The sequence below is a fragment of the Rhincodon typus genome, chromosome 12 (genome assembly GCF_021869965.1).
Source record: "Rhincodon typus isolate 14 chromosome 12, sRhiTyp1.1, whole genome shotgun sequence".
In the NCBI taxonomy this organism is placed as follows: Eukaryota; Metazoa; Chordata; class Chondrichthyes; order Orectolobiformes; family Rhincodontidae; genus Rhincodon; species Rhincodon typus.
In genome coordinates, this window is record NC_063343.1 from 23,343,527 (window position 1) to 23,363,113 (window position 19,587).

The window sequence follows — 19,587 nt, forward strand, 5'->3', positions numbered from 1 at the left end:
AAACTCTCTAGAAATAGTCAAGTGGCATGTGTGGAGAGACGAACAAAGTTAGCAATTCGGGTCCGTGTTCTTTGTTAGAACATTTTATAATAGCTACTGAATTTTGCTGAGCCTTTGTATATTATAAATTAATAGTTTCTGAATTTGTGATATAGCTGTATCATTTTTACATGGAATCTTTTCTCCATCAATTATGAAATTTATCTGTTTGTTTAATTTAAAAACAGAATACCTAAAACTGAGCAGGTCAGAGGGAACTGAGGGAAGGAGGGGAGGTACAGTAGATGTTTCAGGGCTTTGCTATACTGTCCAAACTCTTGGAAAGAGCAGCTATTGCAGGAGTTACACTGACAGGAGTTGCATGTTACAAACCACAGCTGTAGAGGACATGAGAGAGATTGTTATGTGCTATATTACTGAAGACTTGCACCAGGAGGATCTCAAGTCTTATTCATAAGATAGAAACCAGACTTTGAGTCATGATGTGTATGGTAATGGTTCTGAAAGGATTATTGCTGAAGACTGCATTAAGCTCCACCCAATCTGATGATGTCACAAGGACTTGAGTAAGGAAAGGCTGAACAGCTCCAGATCTCGAAGGCCTACCATCTCAAGGTCTGCTGGTAGCTTTTGAACTGTGTCAATATAGCCTGTACCTGATTTTTGTAATGCTGTAAATTTCATCTTGTTCAAGACAAGAACCTCCTCTTGTTAGATTACTTTGTTTTTCTCTGCCGTACTAGACAAGGCAGGCAATGTATCCTAAAGCAGAGTGATGGTAACAAATGTACCTTATGGTAAACAAGAATTTAGCCAGCTCCTACAACATGGTACCACTGGTATTGTCTGAAGATTTAATGTATTCACACCGGTATAATACAGTAGGCAACAGCGCTGATTGAAATTCAGTTTCGCTGTACAGAGCGAATTCTAGTGAACCCAGAAGAAATTTCCAATACAGTTGCAAGTTAGTCTGACTCAGGCAGACCGTCAGTAGTGGAAGAAACAGACAATAAAGAAACTACAGTCGATAAGCTCATGGTAAAATTCAATAAAGAAGAATCCACAGTCAATGCTAAAAGCAGTTTAAGCATGGTATGAGAAGCACAGAAGCAAGGGTGAACCAGAAGCTACATGGAGCTGACACATTAGTCATGCCTGGCAGTTATAGGTTGCAACAGTTGGAGCAGCCGCAATTAGAAATTCAGCCACAGATTGAACAGATATGGGGTCTCCCTGAGTAGAGTTGAAATTCCTGGTGAACAGGTTAAAATTCAGTTTAGGAAACCTGGTTGGCACGGACGAGTTGGGCTGAAGAATCTGTTTCTGTGCTGTATGACTCTGACACCAAAAACAGCACATTTCCAGGCTGACAAAGTGAGAAGTAAGCAACATAGAACATAGAACAGTACAGGCCTTTCAGCCCACTACTATCCTACTCTTAAGATCAAACTACCCTGCATACCCTACATTTTACTATCATCCATGTAAATACTTACAATGCAGAGCTAATATTACCGTCGCAGAGGACAGACACCATGAGGCAATGCTGCAGTAAGGAAAATGATGGCCATAGATGTAATTTAAACCAAAGCCACAGCACCAGGAATGTTGCAAAGCCAGAATTAGAGATAACATGGCAATTTAGAAGCCTAAGACAACATAATCTAGCAGAAGAAGAAAATATAGAGCCTATAGAGGCCATAATAAGAGCAGGAGATTCACTGTTGAAGTTGTGGAAAGGCAGGAAGACTTTATTAAGGGCACAGAAATTGTAATTAATTTGGAGGAGTTGTTGGATAACAGGCATTATTAGGAGAACATGGACAGCATTACTTATCTAGGGAATGCTGTTGATCAAATGGGATTTATCTTTAAAATTACAGGCAGCAGGATTTATTCAGTAAATCTGAAATCCAGTAAGAGAATTAGAATCTTTTATTAAGCCATGAAATGCGCCAGTCTTCGATTTTAGTCCCAGAAGGTGGGAATCCTCCACTTTCACTGCAAAAGTGAGAAAAACTTCCAAAAGGCTACAGGAACCCCAAGCGAAAGATGAAATGGTATTCTACTTTTAAGCTTGCGCTGAGACTCTCCTCAATACAGCAGCAGGCCTGAGACCGAAATCCTGGCATAGGAACATTGGGTGTGTTGAAGTGGCAGGCAAATACATTACATCTTCTGGTTGCCTTTTATCTATCCTGCTCATTACTTGATAAACAGTTGTTGGAGGATGTAAAGAATTCTCTGTATAAACCTCTTCACCTCTCTACCTTTATCTCATGATTTAAAGTACTCCTTGCTTTGCCACCTTTGGTCATCAGCTATAACATCTCCTTATTTGACTCAATATTATTAAAATATTCCTGTGCAGTCCCTTGGGGCATTTGTTGCATCAAAATGGCTATATAAATGCTGTTGTTGTGTAGTTTTGAAGAAAAGTAAATGTCAATTTGCCTTTGGGGTATTTCAATATTACCCATATTTTTGTGCAAATGTATTAATGGGACAAGGCTATATAGGTAAAATAACTTAGTAAAATTTTTTCATGATATCATATAGCCTCTTCCTGTGGTGTTAATGTGATCAATATCTCCGTGGTTTGTTGGAGAATATTCAATTCTTAATTTTGAATATGTTCAAGAAAACTTGCTTCTACCATATTACTACAAACCAAGGCATGGATAATTGCTGTTACAAAATAACAGACTCTCACGTGGACCATATACATTGTGCCAAATTGCTCAGTGTTTCTCTTACATTTACTCTGCTTTTCTTTCTAGATTAGAATTCCAGTATACTATACTCTAACAAATTCCTATATCTTTTACTATGTGGAAATCCAAACTTGTTTCCTAATCCATCTCATTTCTTACTCAAACAATTACTCTGCCATCCTCCATCTTTTTACAGTCTTTTGACTTGAAAACTTCTTGATCACTAGTTCATAGTCTATCATCAGCCTTAGTGATTCCCAACTCTGAGCCTTGACAATTCGCTTTGATTTCTTTTTAATTTAAAATCATCATTATTTCTCTGCTTACCTTAATGCAGATAAAATGAAGATAAAAATACAAGTGTAGAGACAATTGTGATCCAATGTGGACATTGGTAAATTAATAGACAAATTGTTCGAAGTGTTGTTTTCATGACTCTGTACAGCAAATGTAATGTGTCCAACTGATTTGATTTTAGAACTACTCCAGCTGTGGTTTTCTGGCAGTGGATTAATCAGTCCTTCAATGCTATTGTGAACTATACTAACAGAAGTGGAGATGCTCCAATAACCGTAGGGTAGGTTGTGTTTCTGATAAGATTGATGTAAGGCATTGTCATAAATTCATTTTGAATTATATTTCATATACTGATTTTTGTTTTTCAAAGTAAATGAATGTAAACAGAACAAAACTTCCATATGTTTATTTTACATGCATTAACTTCTCCAGTAGAAATTGAGTGTATATTTACCACCATTACTATAACTTCAGTGCTCACTTCACAGTTGACACTATTTAAATTTAGTTCCGGAAGTCTCCAGTAAATCATTACTATTATGATTTCATATTTCATTTTCTTTTTAAATTGCAGTCAGCTCGGTACAGCTTACATCTCTGCCACAACAGGTGCAGTAGCAACAGCTCTCGGCCTTAATTCTCTAACCAAGGTATCATTAATTTTTGAAACATGTATGTTTTGTCCATGGATGAACAATGCAACGGTGTATTGCTGATTTAAAGAAGGTACCATTGATGAACAGAGTACTGTGCAAAAAGTAGTTCAGTATCCAAGGAGCAAAGGAAGTGAAATCACAAAAAATCCACTGGTTCAAGACTCGGAAAGCATATTATCAGGTGGTTCAGAGCTAATTTGATCTTAAACTTGTTAGTTTGTGTGCACTTTAGTGAAGGGCTGTACAAAAGTCAAGAACAGAATCCTGGACAACTTTACTCCTCCCTAGTGCAGAAATACTGAAACTGATGATTGGACCCCCATCTTATTTTTTGAAGAGACTATCTGGGATTGAGCATAAAGATTTCTGCGTTCTGTATTTCACACCACAACACACTTCCACATTAAGCACAAAAATATGGTGTTTTGTTCTGAAATGAATACTCTTCAGTTACTTTAAATATTAAAATTTTCCTTTTAACTTTGTCTTTCTTTAATTTAAGTATATTTTCTAATCTGGATTTATTGCAATTTATGATGCATGACACAAATCTAGTGTGGATTTACAATTTGAGATAACCTAGAAAATTCTGAAGGACAATTAGAATTTGCACCCATGCAATATTTACTTAAAAGGAAAATCAAGATTGAATGAAAGAAATTAAATCAGTCCGTCTTGTTCGGAACTCTGAGAATAAGACAAGGCATATTCCATCTGCATTTCTAAGGATTTAGGTTTTGAATTATTTATTACTTTGTCTTCTCCATTTGATAAGAGACAACATAATGAGCTCCATTACTAACAACATGTTAGTAGTATGTGGTTAAGGGATAACATTCGGGAAAAATTAGTACTGTTTAGACATTTATATGTATGTAATAATGAAGGTTTGGACTGACTCATTTAGCTATTCTTGTAAAGGAAGTAATTAATGATCTATTTCTTCTTTTCAGCGTGTGACACCTCTAATAGGACGTTTTGTTCCATTTGCTGCCGTAGCTGCTGCCAATTGTATAAATATCCCTTTAATGAGGCAGAGGTAAGTTTTCCTTTACTGTCTCAATTCCAGTAAAATGTAGATTCTAGAATGAAATAATTCTAGAGGTGGCATGGCATGATGCACTATAGAGTAGGCTATCCAATTCCAACATTTCTGCACTGGGAGATTTCAAGCAGAATGTAGTTATTTCTGTAAGATCAAGTGCCAGTCACTCTGAACTATCTCTGCAAGACTCATTATAGAACAGAATTATTATAGAATAGCGGAATATTGAAAGCAGTACTATTTACCTCTGCTTTCTGTAGGTAACATGTCCTCTGAAAAGAGGACATGGTGTTTTCAGCCCATTTTCAGAAAATAAATCTTTTTCAAAAGTTATGCAGTTTAAATTTACAGAATGGAGCTGTTAATTTCCAATAAATAAGCAGAGAAGTGCTAGTTTATATGGAGCATAGGAAATGTTGTCATCTAAAATTCGTCCCAATAAATGAACCTTTCAGCCGGGAAACGAGTCATTTTGGAGTTTGCAACATTAGGTTTAACCATTCCAGAAATCACTGTGGTTTGCTTTTGCTCTGCAGAGAGTTGAAACATGGAATACCAGTAATAGATGAGAATGGCAACCGGTTAGGAGAATCAACAAAAGCTGCTCAACAGGCCATTATACAAGTGGTCATATCCAGGATTCTCATGGCTGCTCCTGGCATGGGTTTGTAGTTCTAAATGTGAATACTTTTAACAGTCTGACTTCCTGAGTTACTCTAGTTAAGCAAACTTCTGCCTCGTTTCCATTATTTATACAATACAGTGTTGCCAGGTGGGCGCCAAATTTGGTTTCGTTGTTAATAGGTTTCCGATGTATAGTTTTCTTATAGTGTTACCTTTTGTTGTTGGAAACATATCTATTCCAAATTTACTGAAGGTATTTGTCATGATAATAAATCATTGATATATTTGCATTCCAGTTATAGTTTACAAACTAATTCAATTTGTTTGATTAAAGCAGATATTTTTTAACCAATTATTTTTGACACTTGTGTGTTTTATTGAATACAAAGTTCAGATACAATGTGCTACATTTAGCATTCATTGGCAGAGTTAAGATTTGCAAGTGGCTGTCATAATGGAACTCGGGAGGCCCATCTTTGCCGGTCATTCAAACTGCATTAGTTTCTAAGAGTGGATGCAAACATTTCTTGGCCTGATTTGAGAGAGAGCTTGATGTAGAAAGATATTACCTTGAATGGGGTACCAAAACTATATATTTGGTGTCCATCATTGTCTGTAAAAACATAGACTTCCAAAAATTACAGATTAGTTTTAGCAAGCACCACTGAGACATTCATAGCTCTACAGCCTAAAGGAAGACTGTCTGGAATTAGAATTCTAAAGTGGAGGAAGATGTTGGAATTGTGTACAGAAATGTAGATTTGTGCTTTTGAGAACTACCAAATAAAAATGAAAATGGGAATATTCTTCCTAATACCTGCCAGGTGTAGCATTGCTGCATTTAAAATGTACTTACAAGATTATATTCCAGATTATAGCACATTTACCACTGGCTGTGTGCAAAAGACCAGGGAGACTAGTTATACAGCTTAGAGCAAAATAAAATAGATATAGATTTCAATTCAATTAAGAATCTGGTTCGTTACAAATTCAAAAAACAAACCAAAGTATTGTGAATACTGGAAATCGGAAACAAAAACAGAAACTGCCGAAGAAATTCAGCAGGTCTGACCGTATCTGTGGAGAGAAAGCAGAGTTATCGTTTTGAGTCCAGTGATCTCTTCTATTATCTTACTTATTCAAGATCACAAAACCTATTGGGGAAAGTTGATGTGAACAGTGGGGAAGCAAATGATTTCAGTACAACTTGTAACTTACAGTTGCCCATTGGGGAAAAATATAAAACCATTTCACAATCTTGAAGTACTAGATCAGTCAAATTTCAATTCAAGTACAGTCTTGAGATCTTATGGCTCTTAGATGTCCTGTAAGTTTCAGGAATTAATATTGGCAATCTCTTTTACTGACAAGTAAAATTTGGAAAACCAGAAATTTCACCTTGATAATTTGTTAGAAATTTTATCATTTTACTGAATAGTTCACAGAATGCTAGAAAATTCAAGTACTTTTTTTAATGGAATTCAAGATCATCTGTGTAAATAACATTTCTAAATATTTAGATAGTCATTGCGTTGGACTAGAATCCAAAACACTAAAACTGCTATGTTACTAAATATGCCTAATACATTTTTGTTCTATGTTTTATTTGATTATATTGTCAACTTATTAAATAAAGTTTATTTTTAGCTATCCCTCCATTTATAATGAATACCTTGGAAAGGAAAGCCTTCTTAAAGGTAAATCTTTGATACTTATCTTTTGAATTTTTAATATTTCTTTTCATGGAACCAATCTCATGGTGCTAATATCCAAAAATATGCACTTAGTTTCATTTTTTTAAATGTACAGGAAGCAATCAATTCAATACAATTAATGTTTTATTCTTGAAATGTATCTAATGTTGTTACAAACTAAAGAAAAACAAAAGCTGTGCATGAATACTTCACAATTTATTCAAAATGCTATAGACAAGCAAATTAAAACAATTCTGGGGGCAAATAAATTATTGAGATACAGAAGGTCATACGTTAACTGATTCAAAAGCCATGTAGTTATAATCAACACACTGAGAAATTAATGGGCCTGATGAAAACCTGCTACTCAACTCTGACAGGAACAACAGCGTAAAAATATATTTATGGGAGCAGCATGATACTAGTAGGTTTAAGTACAGTGTTACAGATCAGACTAAATCCCCCTCAAAATATACTAAAAAGATATCCTAGAGCAGAATGTTTTTTATTTTAAAGGTGAGTGTAAGGCATTACGTTCCAGATGCAATTTGATCAGTCAAACTATCGACTTTAAGCAAAATACACTCTTTATTTTAACGCTACAGTTAAAATACAGACAAAATAAAAGAATTGGTTTAACTATAACTATCAAATGTTTAACAAAATAATTATATATATTAACCACTACTATTTAACTATTCTGATATAGTAACATTCCAGAAACACATCCTTGGCAAAGACAAATTCAGTAAATGAGATTGTCTCACATGCAATTCTAGCAGTAGGAAGAGTACCCCAGCTGTTATCTGTAACAGAGGGGAATAAGAACTTCCTCATCCAGCTTCAAGACCCCAGCAACTGCTGAAAGCTAAAACTAAAAATCCTGATTCTGTGGGAGCTTTACGAAGAAACCCAAGTAATCCATTCGTCACCTCCGTCTCCACCTTTTTTCATAAAAAAACCCAGGACATTGATCATCCCAATGCTGTGTGTAATGCCGTCAATGAACTCCATTCCCTAACCAGCAGTTCTGTTCCTCACACTGGAAACTCTCTTTGCGTGATCCAGACAGTTTTCACATGGCACCATATTTGACCCTGGGGTAAGGATCCGATCACACATCCATGCCATAACATAGGGAACACTATTTCAGAAGGGTCACTATCATCGGGAGTAGAAAATATTAGCAAGGAAAAGGTGACATTTTCAGAAACAAGCTGCTTAGGTTGACTGCATTGAGTATGCTTGAAAGTATATTTAACTGACCAGCTCTTATCAAATTTTACAAAACTCATCAAGATTCAATTTGTTTGACACAAATTTTGCATTGACAACAGTTTTATCTATTTTCTTAACGTATAGGTGGGGCTAGTGATAGAAATATCAGAATTGCTACAGTGTCTCAAAATTAATGAAATTTAAGTTAACAATTTTTGCATTACTATAGCGATTCCCATGGATGAGTGCACCAATTCAAGTGGGCTTGGTAGGAGTCTGGTGAGTATGTTTTGAAATCTCTCTACTGTCACATCATTGGCTAGAGTAGTTGTAAATTGGAAGCAGCCCTGTTCTAACAGTTCTAATTAATAGAAATTCTCTATAGATTTATCACTCATCCAAAAAGTAAAAGACCCTACACAAAAGTTTGGCATTAAAGTCATTTTTCATGAACAGCATAAGTTTGTAGGATATAATCTGAGAATGATCCAGCACAGAATTATGCCATTTGACTTGGTAAAGCTATCCAATTAATCCAACTGCCCTCTTCTTTCCATGTTGCTCAGCAGTTTTTTGCCCTTCAAGTATTTATCCAATTATCTTCTAAAATCGCTCACAAATATGCTTCCATCACCCTTTTCAGGTAATATGTGCTAGATCACAACAAATGTACACAAAACATTTTGAAAAAGTGTGATAATTTTGAGTAGAACTATTTTCAAACACATCTCAAAATGTCAGATTAGCGGAATTTACCCCTCCCTGGTATGATATGAGTCGTGGTGAGAAGAGAAGGAAAACACGACAAGGAAAAAATAACAAATTCTCAGCTTGCCATGGAGCAACTACTACCTTATTTCCATGCATCTTTTTATGTGCTACTTCCAGTTCTCTCTTCCTCTACTGAGAAACTGGAAAGCCAACATGTAAACCAGAGCAGATACCTGGTAGGCACAACTTGCCAAACGGTTAATCCAACCATCATGCAAATGCTTCTTTGCAATATCAATATCAGAAAACTAACAGCCTCAGAACATCATACCTAATGTCAGATACAATTCTCATGTCGCTTGAGCCCTTCAATACTGTGAAGCTCAAGGACACCTCTGGCTTGCATGTTTCTGCCAGGTCATTTGGATGCAGAAACACATGAATCTCTTATATATGGATAAAATGCATCTAATGACTGTTTGCTTGCTTTCATAATGCTCACTCACTTTGCACTTAGAGGATGCCAGCTTCTGTATACTTCATGTGGAGGGGCCATGCATATCTAGACCATTCTGCTAGACCCGATTCCTCAAAGGACTCATGAAACTGACCTTAGTCAACCAGACACACCCATTGCCGGAGCTGGCACCGTGCTGATGTCGTTAGTGGACTCCATCCTTTGATTCAACTAACCTCTGGCAAACCTGCCTGATGTTCCTATGTTGGTTTCTGCAATTTTGACCAAGTCGTTGAAGGCCAGAAACAGGGGCTTGTTTGCTTGGGGCTGAGCAGGTGTCTGATCTCCAGCAGCCCTCATGTATTTCAGGCATCAGCTTTTGAGCAGAACAGCAAGAGAATGATGGATTTATAAAAGCAGAACTGAAAGATTGTGCACTCCAGTCCCACCACCATCCCAATTCTCTCTTTAACTTGATATGTCTGGCGAAAAGCAAATGAGAAATTTCTATTTACCGAGAACCGAAGGATAGCTACAAACTTTGCTACTGTGGAGGACACCAGTAATTAATTAACTAGCCAATTTTGGATTAAACCACACACCTCAACAATTCTAAGGACTTTTTAAACTGCGTATTCTTGATAATCCTTTTTTGAACTAGACTCTAACGCTGTCTGTGTGTGTTTGATGTTATGTTTTGGCCTTCATAGTGAGAGGATTCAAGTACTTGAGCAAGAGATATTTTGCTGCAACTATAAAGGGCCTTGGGGAGACCACACTTGCAGTATTATATGAAATTTTGGCTTCCTTATCTGAGAAAGGATGTTCTGACTATGGAAGGATTGCAACGAAGCTTTGCCTGACTAATTCCTGAGAATGGCAGGACTGGTGTATGCAGAGAAACTGGATTAGTTAGGACTACATTCACTCTAGCTTATAAGAATGCAGGGGTCACCTAGAAACCTGTAAACTTCTAACAGAACTCGAAGATAAATGCAGGAAGGATGTTTTCGATGACTGGAGAGTCCAGAACCTGGGTCACAATTTAATGATACAGGGTAGACCATTTAGGACTGATGAGAAGTTTCTTCATTCAGAAAGTGGCCAAAACAATGAATGTTTTCAAGAAGGAATTGATATTGTTCTCGGGGGTAAAGGGATCAAAGGCATGGGGAGCAAGTGACAACAACGCACTGAGTTGGAAGATCAGCCATGATCATATTTATTGATGAAGCAGGCTCAAAAAGGCTGAACAGCCTATACCTGCTCCTATTTTCTATGTTTCTCTTTTACTGTTCCACTGCCCCCCACCCAAGGGTCGTAAACAATAATATTCCTCCTTCCTACAGTCAAAATAAGATAACCTTGTAATTGGCTCCTTCATTTTTGAACTAGCAAATTGACTTTGACTTTGACTTTTACCTGAAATGTGATACGAGCTTGTTGCTAAAAAGAATTAAAACTCTTCATTACAGCCAACTGAGGCACTTAGGAAGAGGAGAGTTAATTCTCTCGTCCTCATCAGATGTTGCAAACAGCTTTACAGAACTAACAGATCAGAAGTTGATTTCGTGTCAATAAAATTCTGATTTGTAAATTCACTAAGAAAAAATACATAAACTTACACACGCATCTAAATGATTGAGGTTACACACCCCTTACAATGTGACTGTGCCACACAAACCAAGAACTTCACAATTTTGATGCTTACTTAGCTATTTTTTCACTAGAATAGTAATGGAGATAGCATAAACTGCTTTGTGTTGCTTGTTGAGGTGGAGATCTATAGCATTCTGTCTTCTCGTTCTTAGCCAGTAAACTTTGATTGAAGTGAATGTTCATACCTAGATATTCTCTGTTTGGACTTCTACTGGAGAGTTGTCTGTGTTTTTGGGTGAGGAGGAAATGAAAACGAGGTGAAGAGAACATCATGTTGACTATTCAAAATAAAAATAGAAATGCTGAAAATACTCAGATTAGGCAAGCATCTGTGGAGACAGAAGCCAAGTTAACATTTGAGAACAAAGTATTTATAAACATTATTTTTAAGCAAATACCAAGATGGAAAAAGGGAAAAAATCTGTAAGTCAAAATTACAACGCATGATGTTGCAATGCAAAAAATGGATAGTAATGGAGTAAGTAAAGAAACAGCTTCTGGTTGCATGTCATTTGATTATGTTAATCCACTTCCATTTTTACCTCTGCCCCTGCCCCAAGGTCTCACATACTGAACGGAGACATTCCTAGAAACAGTTCCTTAGTCTGTGGAGTCATTGGGGAGACCGCATAGTTGGCAGCAAATACATTACACTAAAATGGAAGTGTTACCAATAAATCACTTTCAGCTTCAAGGAATGTTTGATCCTTTGGATGTTGAGAAGAAGGTGCTAAAATGGGAAGGTGATGTATCTGAGATAACAAGGTGTAGAGCTGGATGAACACAGCAGGCCAAGCAGCATCAGAAGAGCAGGAAGACTGACGTTTTGGGACTAGACCCTTCTTCAGAAAATGTATCTCATTATCTTCAGTAATGTATCTCCTAGCTTTGCATGGAAAGGGTGGAGCTTTTGAGGGTGATTGAGGAGTGAATCAGGATGTCATGGAAAAGATCCTTCTGGAATGCTCCAACACCTGTTTCTGCTCTTGATTTGAACAGATAAACTAATTGTAACAACCTGCAAAGTTCTATCAGAAGTGCATTAAAAAAAAAAGGGGTTTCCTTTTTATTTTAAAATTTTATCCAGTTTTGAGAAAATCAGTAGCTTGGAACAAAGTTTTTTTTTGATGAAAAAATAGGTAGCTCTTAAAAATGTGTTATTATTCCTCCTTTCTTTACCTAACGGGTCCAACATGTGAGAAAGTCTGCATGACTCCAATTTGTAGCTGAAAAGAACTCCCTCAGCATATAATCGTATAACTGTATTCATAAATACATATCAGTTTTGCTTGATGAAATGGGTGTAGAATAAAAAGTTTAATTATTAATTATCAATTTCACCACACAGTACAAAACAAATTGCTGCTTTGGAAATGTTCCATTTTGAGATTTTTACAATGTTGCCAATTGTTTGAATGTTGAATATACTTTATTAAAAATATGTTCTGCTTTGGTTCTGTAACTCAACTGAATAGTTAATCTTCAACAATCAACTAATCTCCCATGATCTTAAGATGTTACTCACAAACAAAAAATAAAGATTCCTTGGCTCTCTTCTTGCAACTTTCAATATTTCCTCACGTTTTCTCTCTCTTTATGTGTGTTTACTTTTTCAGTATGCATGTTTTTCACTTATTTTGTTCCTTACCCTATGTGGCCAACTCACTTGTACTCAATTTTTTCCTCCTGTCTTTCCTCCATCATCCATCTTTCTCTCAATTGTTGTGATATGTAGCAACTTTGCCCTTCAATGTTTTTGGGAATCCTACAGAAAGATATTTATTGTGCATTTTTAGGTCACCATTGTCACTGTCATTTTCTTTCCGGGCTTCTGTCTAGAATAGAAGTTTCAAACAGCCCAAATCACAAGAGGAAAGCAAAACTATTTTGAAGTTTCTGCATGGGTCAAATTATAGTCTATAGAAAGGCAAGCATTAATCATAAGATAAATAGATGCTGTTACACACCAAGGTGTATCATTCTTGAAAGAAGTATTCTAAAGTGACAGGTTGTATTATGATTTCCGCCAAACTGTCCCCAGACCCTTAATGTCAGATTGAGGATAAATTGGTTTATGACATCTTCATAAACCAAAAAGAACTGATGGAAATTTTCTCATGATTCAGGCGACTCATTGAGGGGTTATTTCTGGTCTCTTCTGAGAGACCAAGCCTGTGTCATTGTAGCTGGTAGAGACTTCTGTTAGGTGTAGACACTGTTAAATGGACTCTCTATTGTGGCTGTTCATTACACCTTTCCCTATTCCAAAGGCTTTTGTCCCATTCCACTGTTGGCAAATCCTCAATGACATTGCATAGCAATTGGCTCTGCTGTCTTGCACCACAGTTAAACTGGCCTCTCGTAACATTGCAGAAAGTGTCTCATGTTAAGTATGCATGAAGCAATTATGAGGATAATATTAAAAATTTAGACTGTTATTTTCAATGTTTTTGAATAAATCAAACAATATTTGTTCAAAGATATATTTTAAATGTTTGGGTCAAATATTGTCAAAAAATCCAAATGGAACTTTTATGCCACATGGTTTGACAAATATTGAGCTATTTCAAATGCATTTTAAAGGAAGTATATTGCATTTTGTACATTTTTATTGTTGGTAATCCTTCTCTTTACAGCTTGGTATTTGCTACACCACTTTGCTGTGCTCTGTTTCCACAGAAAAGGTAAGAAATCAATTCAAGCATGATTTGTCTTTTGATATTTGATATTATTCCTACTCATTAAAAATGTAAAAAAAAAAAGCAATCCATGTTATCTGGTAGTTTTAAGTCCAGTTCCAACACCCATAACTCATGGTGCGAGGCTTGTATCTCTGTTTCCTATTGAATTGGAAGCTATTCACTTAAATAAAAGATGGCCTATTTTGTAAGATAACAGCTCTTCTTTCCTATGGCATAAATGCCATGCTTGTCTACTTTATGAAAAGTCATACTCTACTGACTGACCTGGTGATCTGTAAAATTAAATATGTGACCATCAGAAAACTCAAACATCAGGTCATGAAATTTAGAGTATGTTGTCTTATCACAGAATCTACACCTTAGAAATACCTTAGTTTTTTTTTTTGCTGCGTTCCAGTGGATGTCATCAGAAGTTCCAGTGGTGACAAACAAAGAACAAAGAACTGAACACTGGAACAGGCCCTTCAGCCCACCAAATCTGCAGCGACACAAGGCGCTTTTCTGAACGAAAAACCTTTGCCTCTACACTGTCCGTATTCCTGTATTCCCTGCTATTCATATCTGTCAAGGTGCCTCTCAGACACCCTCTGCCAGGGACATTTCTGCACTTACTACCCTCTATGTAAAAAAATAAACCTGCCTCTCACATCTCCTTTTATCTTTTCCCCTTTTACTTTAAACCTGGGGGAGAAGACGCTGATTATCCAGTCTATCCATGCCTGTCATAATTTTATAAGTTTCTGTTAGGTCACCCTCTCAGCCTTTGACATTGAGTGAAAACAAACCATTTGTCTAATCCCTTCTCAGAGCTAATACCCTTGAAACCATGCAACATCCTGGTAAAACCACTTTTGTATCCTCTCTAAAGCCTCCACATCCTTCTGGTAATATGGCAACCAGAACTGTAAACAATATTGCAAATGTGGCCTACTTAAAGTTCTATATAGCTGCAACATGACTTCCAATTTTTATACTCTATACCCCTGCCGATGAAGGCAAGCATGCTATATGCCTTCTCGATCACCTTACCTATTTGCATTGCTAGGAGGAGAGATTAGATAAACTTGGTTTGTTTTCACTTGAATGTCAGGTGCTGAGAGGTGACCTGGTAGAAGTTTACAAAATTGAGAGGTATGGATAGTTGGAGTCTTTTCCCATCCTTCCTTATATAAGGTACCCAGAACTGAATTCAATATGCCAAATGGAGTCTGACCAATGATGCGTAGAGGTATAAGATACACTTCGTTGCTTTGTATTCTATGCCACTATTTATAAACTTAAAGATATTATAAGCCACCTTACCAATTGTTTCAACTTGCCTGACCACCTTCAGAGAATGATGCAATTGAACCCCTGAGGTCCCTCCGCTCCTTTAAAGTTGTACCATTTGAGCTTGCATTGTCCATCTGTGTTTCTTCTACCGAAATGCTCGTGGACATAGGTTTACGTTTAAAGGAGATGTAAGAGGCAAGTTTTTTTTTAGTGGTAAGTGCCTGGAATGTGCTGCCAGAAGAGGTAGTCAAAGCAGATACAATAGCAACCTTTTAGAGGCATCTTGATAGATCTATGAATAGGCAGGGAATAGAGGGATATGGACTGCAAAGAAGTGAAAGGTTTTTAGTTTAGAAAGGTGTCATGTGTCAGCGCAGGTTTGGTGGGCCAAAGGGCCTATTTCTGTGCTGTACTGTTCCTTGTTCATTGTTCTTTAACCTACCTGGCAGTTCTGGGGTCAATATCTTTTGCCGAACTGATATTTATGGTCACAGACCACTATGACCCCAAATCATCTGTAAAATCGCAGCATTACAGGTTTAACATGGCAAATAGACTTCCTGGGGAACCAGTTAGTAAATTCTTGATGAGGCTGAAGAAACTGGTGAAACACTATTGGTCAGCACTTTAGCAAATGTTAAGGGATTGCTTAGTTTGTGAATTTAATAATATTGCAACCCCAAGGAAGCCAGTGACCAAACCAGATCCTCAAGAAAGTCGTAGATCCGGCCTTTTCCTGTGAACATGCAGGGAAGGGGCCTCGGGAGCTTGAGGGGTCCATGAATCATATTGTCCTCTACCTTACGGAACTCTGATACTGCAGAGCTAAGTCCCCAATGGATACTACTTGCACTACTGTTTATGGCCTCTGACCCCCAATCACCCTTCCTTGGCAACAAAGTTCCAGAACTGGACAGAAACTTTCTGCACAATACAGTGAGGACCAACAACATCCATGCCACACTAGAGGTTATAGTGTTCGCCCCAGACATGGTTACTGAAACAGATGAAATGTGTACCACCCAGGCTGTATAGTGTGGCCTCCTCAAGACAAGGCTTTGCATATAAGTCAGCCAGAGGATGAGGAATTGATACAGCTAAATTGCATCCCTGTTCCCAAAATGGCCACAATTAAGATAAAACTCCAGATAAATGGCCATCCCTTAGACGTGGAGATAGACACAGGTACTGCCATATCTATTGTTGGGGAGCAAACCTTTAGGAAACTCCAATGGGTCATTTGTCTTTAAACCTTCAAGACACCAATGCTTGATCTGGCCATAGCCACTGGGGAACTGTTATGTATTATTGGGACCACTGTAACTCCACTTACGCATGGGCAACAGACATTCTGACTCCCCTGAATGGTAGTGCAAGTGCCAGATCCCAACCTTTTAGAAAGGTACTGGCTACAGAAAATCTACCTGATTATCAACAGATCTTCAAAATGGGTACCAGTGATCTAGATGAAGTCCTAGAGAAGTATCCTGATCTGTAAGAGGGCCTTGGGAAGATGAAATGCACTGGGGCCAAGATCTATTTAGACCCAAAGGCCCAGCCTAAATACTTCAAAGCACAGATCCCTTATGCCTTGCGTACCAAAGTAGAGGCCGAATTGAAACATTTGAAGGAATTCAGCATCATACACACAGCTGATTCTGCTGTCCAGTAGTCTCGGTTATAAAACTTGACAACTTGGTCTGTCTCTAAGAATTGAGAGTAAGCTTAGAACGATGCCGTATACCATGCATGGAAAACTTGTATGAAAAGCTGACTGGGTGACGCACATATTTTCTAAATTGAATAAGCCACGCCTACCTCCACCTGGAGCTTGAGGGGTCATCCAGTGAGTATGCTATTATGAATACTCAAAGTATTCTGAGTACACACGCTCTTCGGAGTATCTTCAGCTTGTGTCATCTTTTGAAGGGAAATAGAGAACATCCTCCAACTGGTTCCCAGAGTGGCAGTCTATCAGGATGACATTTTTAATCTCGGGAGCTACTGCAAAGAAACATCTAGAGCATTTTGAGGAGGTCTTGCGTGTTTTTCTGAAGCTAGCATTCAGTTAAAAAGGGAAAAATGTGTATTCCAGGTAAACAAGGTAACGTGTCTAGGGTACAGAGTTGACAAGGATGGAATATACCCTGTCAAAGAGAAGGTGAAAGCCATAAAAAGGGACTGCAACTTTAAGGAACACAGCAGAGTTGAAGATTTCCCAGGTCTTATAACTTACTATGAGAAAATGCAGTTCACGTAAAGAACTTTGGTGATGGCTCTCCAGGGATGCCAGGAGTTATCCACTTTTGGGGGGAAAAAAAATGGGACCGGTATCATAAATGATCAATTCAAGGAGAACGTCACAAAAAAAAAGGAAAATACGTCAACCACCTCCAGTGGGAACCCTCCACGGACACGCTACTGAGGGTGAGCCCCTCAGAACGGCTCTTCAGCTGTCTCCATGGAAGAGATGTTCACCTGTACAACCTTGACCAGATCCAGAAAACACAAGGAATGGAATGCAAGAGGCCCCATCATCACGGGAGTGAGGAGGAACCCTCGCACTCTGAGGGGAAAGGATGTGATGATGCCTGCAAGGTCCAGAGTTGTGTAATAACATCTCTGAACAGATTGATTGATTGATTTAGAAAATTAGGTTAAATAAAAAAGCAGACCCAGTCCAGCTCTCCCTAAAGCACAGCACCACCCCACCCCCCACCTCACCTTTGATGGTTTGCATTGCCTGTAATAGGCTTTGTGTGTAAATTTCTAATTGGTTGTATGGGTGAATTAATGGTGGCAGTTAATAGTTAAAAAGGAAAAAAAAAGTCACTATGATTTGGTGATAGGAATGGGATTTGGATATGTGTGATAACACTTCCAGGTGAAGAAAGAAAACAGCAGATCCAGGGATGGTCTGTCAAAGGCCACAAATAGTGGCTGTATGTTGGTGTTCAAAAATAAATGATGTTCTTTTCCAGTTGAGCTTCCTGAGTTATTACGTATGTCTCTACTTCCATCTACATTTGGCTAACTTGTGACTGATAACTGTATATTTGAACTGTCCTGAGATGTCATTTTTGATTTTTTTTTTACAGTTCTATGTCTGTGAGCAGTCTCGAGCATGACATTCAGGCCACAGTTCGAGAGGCCAGTCCTGGTGTAGAATATGTTTACTTCAACAAAGGATTGTGAAAGCACAAAACAACTGAAGATAAACACCAAGCAATTTGTAGTGTGTTCAGTGTGCCAAAATTAAAGAACTGGTTTACTTTGTCTTAACTCATTTGTAATTTTGCATAGTTTTCCAAAAAGCATATTTAATGATTTAAAAAATTAATTTAAACTAATTCTAATTGATATTCGTTTCAGTTGTAGCATAAAAAAGGCAACAGTTTACACACTCTGCATCTGAGTAGTCTGTTTCTAAAATAACTTGTACCATTCTAATGTGAATTTTGTCAGTTAACTGACGCAGCACAAACGGTTATTATAATTCAAGTATGTGTTTACTACATTCCATCTTAATGTTTTTTTGTACTGTGTTTAGTTATTTGCTAATTAGAATGGAACAGAACAGAAAATAAATCTTGTGACTGTGTTTAGTATCATATAAACATATTTATACTAGAGTTAGCTTAAATGTTTCAGTTCAAATTATATGTTGAAGTATTGAGTGAAAACATCAGAAGGTAATTCTGTTAGGTAAATTGTATATCTTGTGGAATTGAATAATGTTTAGCCTCCAGATTGAGAATAAAGCATAGCATATCTAGGATGTGAGCTATGAAATACTTGAAATAATACAGTATTGACAACTGATCAGACATTATGGTTTTAAAATTCAATATCTCTGACAATTGTGCAATAAAACTTCAATGTTGCTCTGTAAGGACGTTCTTAATAATTTACATTCCTACCTATCTAAAGCCGTTAGGACTTTTAAAATTATTGTGAATATAGGAATTCAGTTTTAATAGGAAACTATTGTTATATTGTCTTGCAAGTGTTTCAATCAGTGGAAGTGTATTATTTTGATGAAACTGGAAAGTACCATCTAAATAAAGTTAAATTTCAAAGTTTTTTTGTATTTTGGATATTCTAGTAATTGCCTGAATATAACCTTATTCCAATAATAGAGCTTCCATCTTCCACAAAGAAGGAAGTGTTGAATTGAAGATACATATAAAACAGTGTACATCATTTTCCACAAAGCTAAATTAGCTTTTGACATAGGCAATTGCAGTCTTTTTGCTTAGAAGTTGATTCAATCCTGTTAAGTAAACAATTCACACTGTTATATTTCCCATCTATGTTGCAGCAGACATCGATTTGCTTGAATACTAGAAAGCAACACAATTTAAGTAGTCCAAACATGCTCCATTGTAATCACTGAATGTGATATCCTTTCTTTTGTAAAATCTGTGCTAATCTCTAATGAAAATCCTTGAAAATGTATAGCAAATAATATCTTCATTGGTGAGAAGGCAAACAGTTAAAATTCATCATGAATGGATGTGTAAGACAGGTAACAG

The 19,587-nt window shown here is 37.1% G+C and overlaps 1 protein-coding gene across 4 annotated transcripts in view; it reads left to right on the forward strand.

The window, feature by feature from the left end:
* The window catches only part of LOC109921299 (sideroflexin-1), a 54,979-nt gene extending 35,845 nt beyond the window's left edge, over positions 1-19,134 (forward strand). For 2 of the 4 annotated variants that reach the window (XM_048603885.1, XM_048603886.1), the window contains exons 4-11: positions 3,196-3,294; positions 3,589-3,664; positions 4,624-4,709; positions 5,252-5,379; positions 6,987-7,036; positions 8,481-8,530; positions 13,715-13,762; positions 18,151-19,134. In XM_048603885.1, coding sequence (XP_048459842.1) covers positions 3,196-3,294; positions 3,589-3,664; positions 4,624-4,709; positions 5,252-5,379; positions 6,987-7,036; positions 8,481-8,530; positions 13,715-13,762; positions 18,151-18,247 — 634 coding nt within the window. In that variant the 3' untranslated portion in view covers positions 18,248-19,134. Of the gene's footprint in view, positions 1-3,195; positions 3,295-3,588; positions 3,665-4,623; positions 4,710-5,251; positions 5,396-6,986; positions 7,037-8,480; positions 8,531-13,714; positions 13,763-18,150 lie in introns of those variants that run through there. The other 2 variants (XM_048603888.1, XR_007263403.1) reach the window with 2 other exon arrangements.
* The last annotated feature ends 453 nt before the right edge of the window (positions 19,135-19,587 follow it).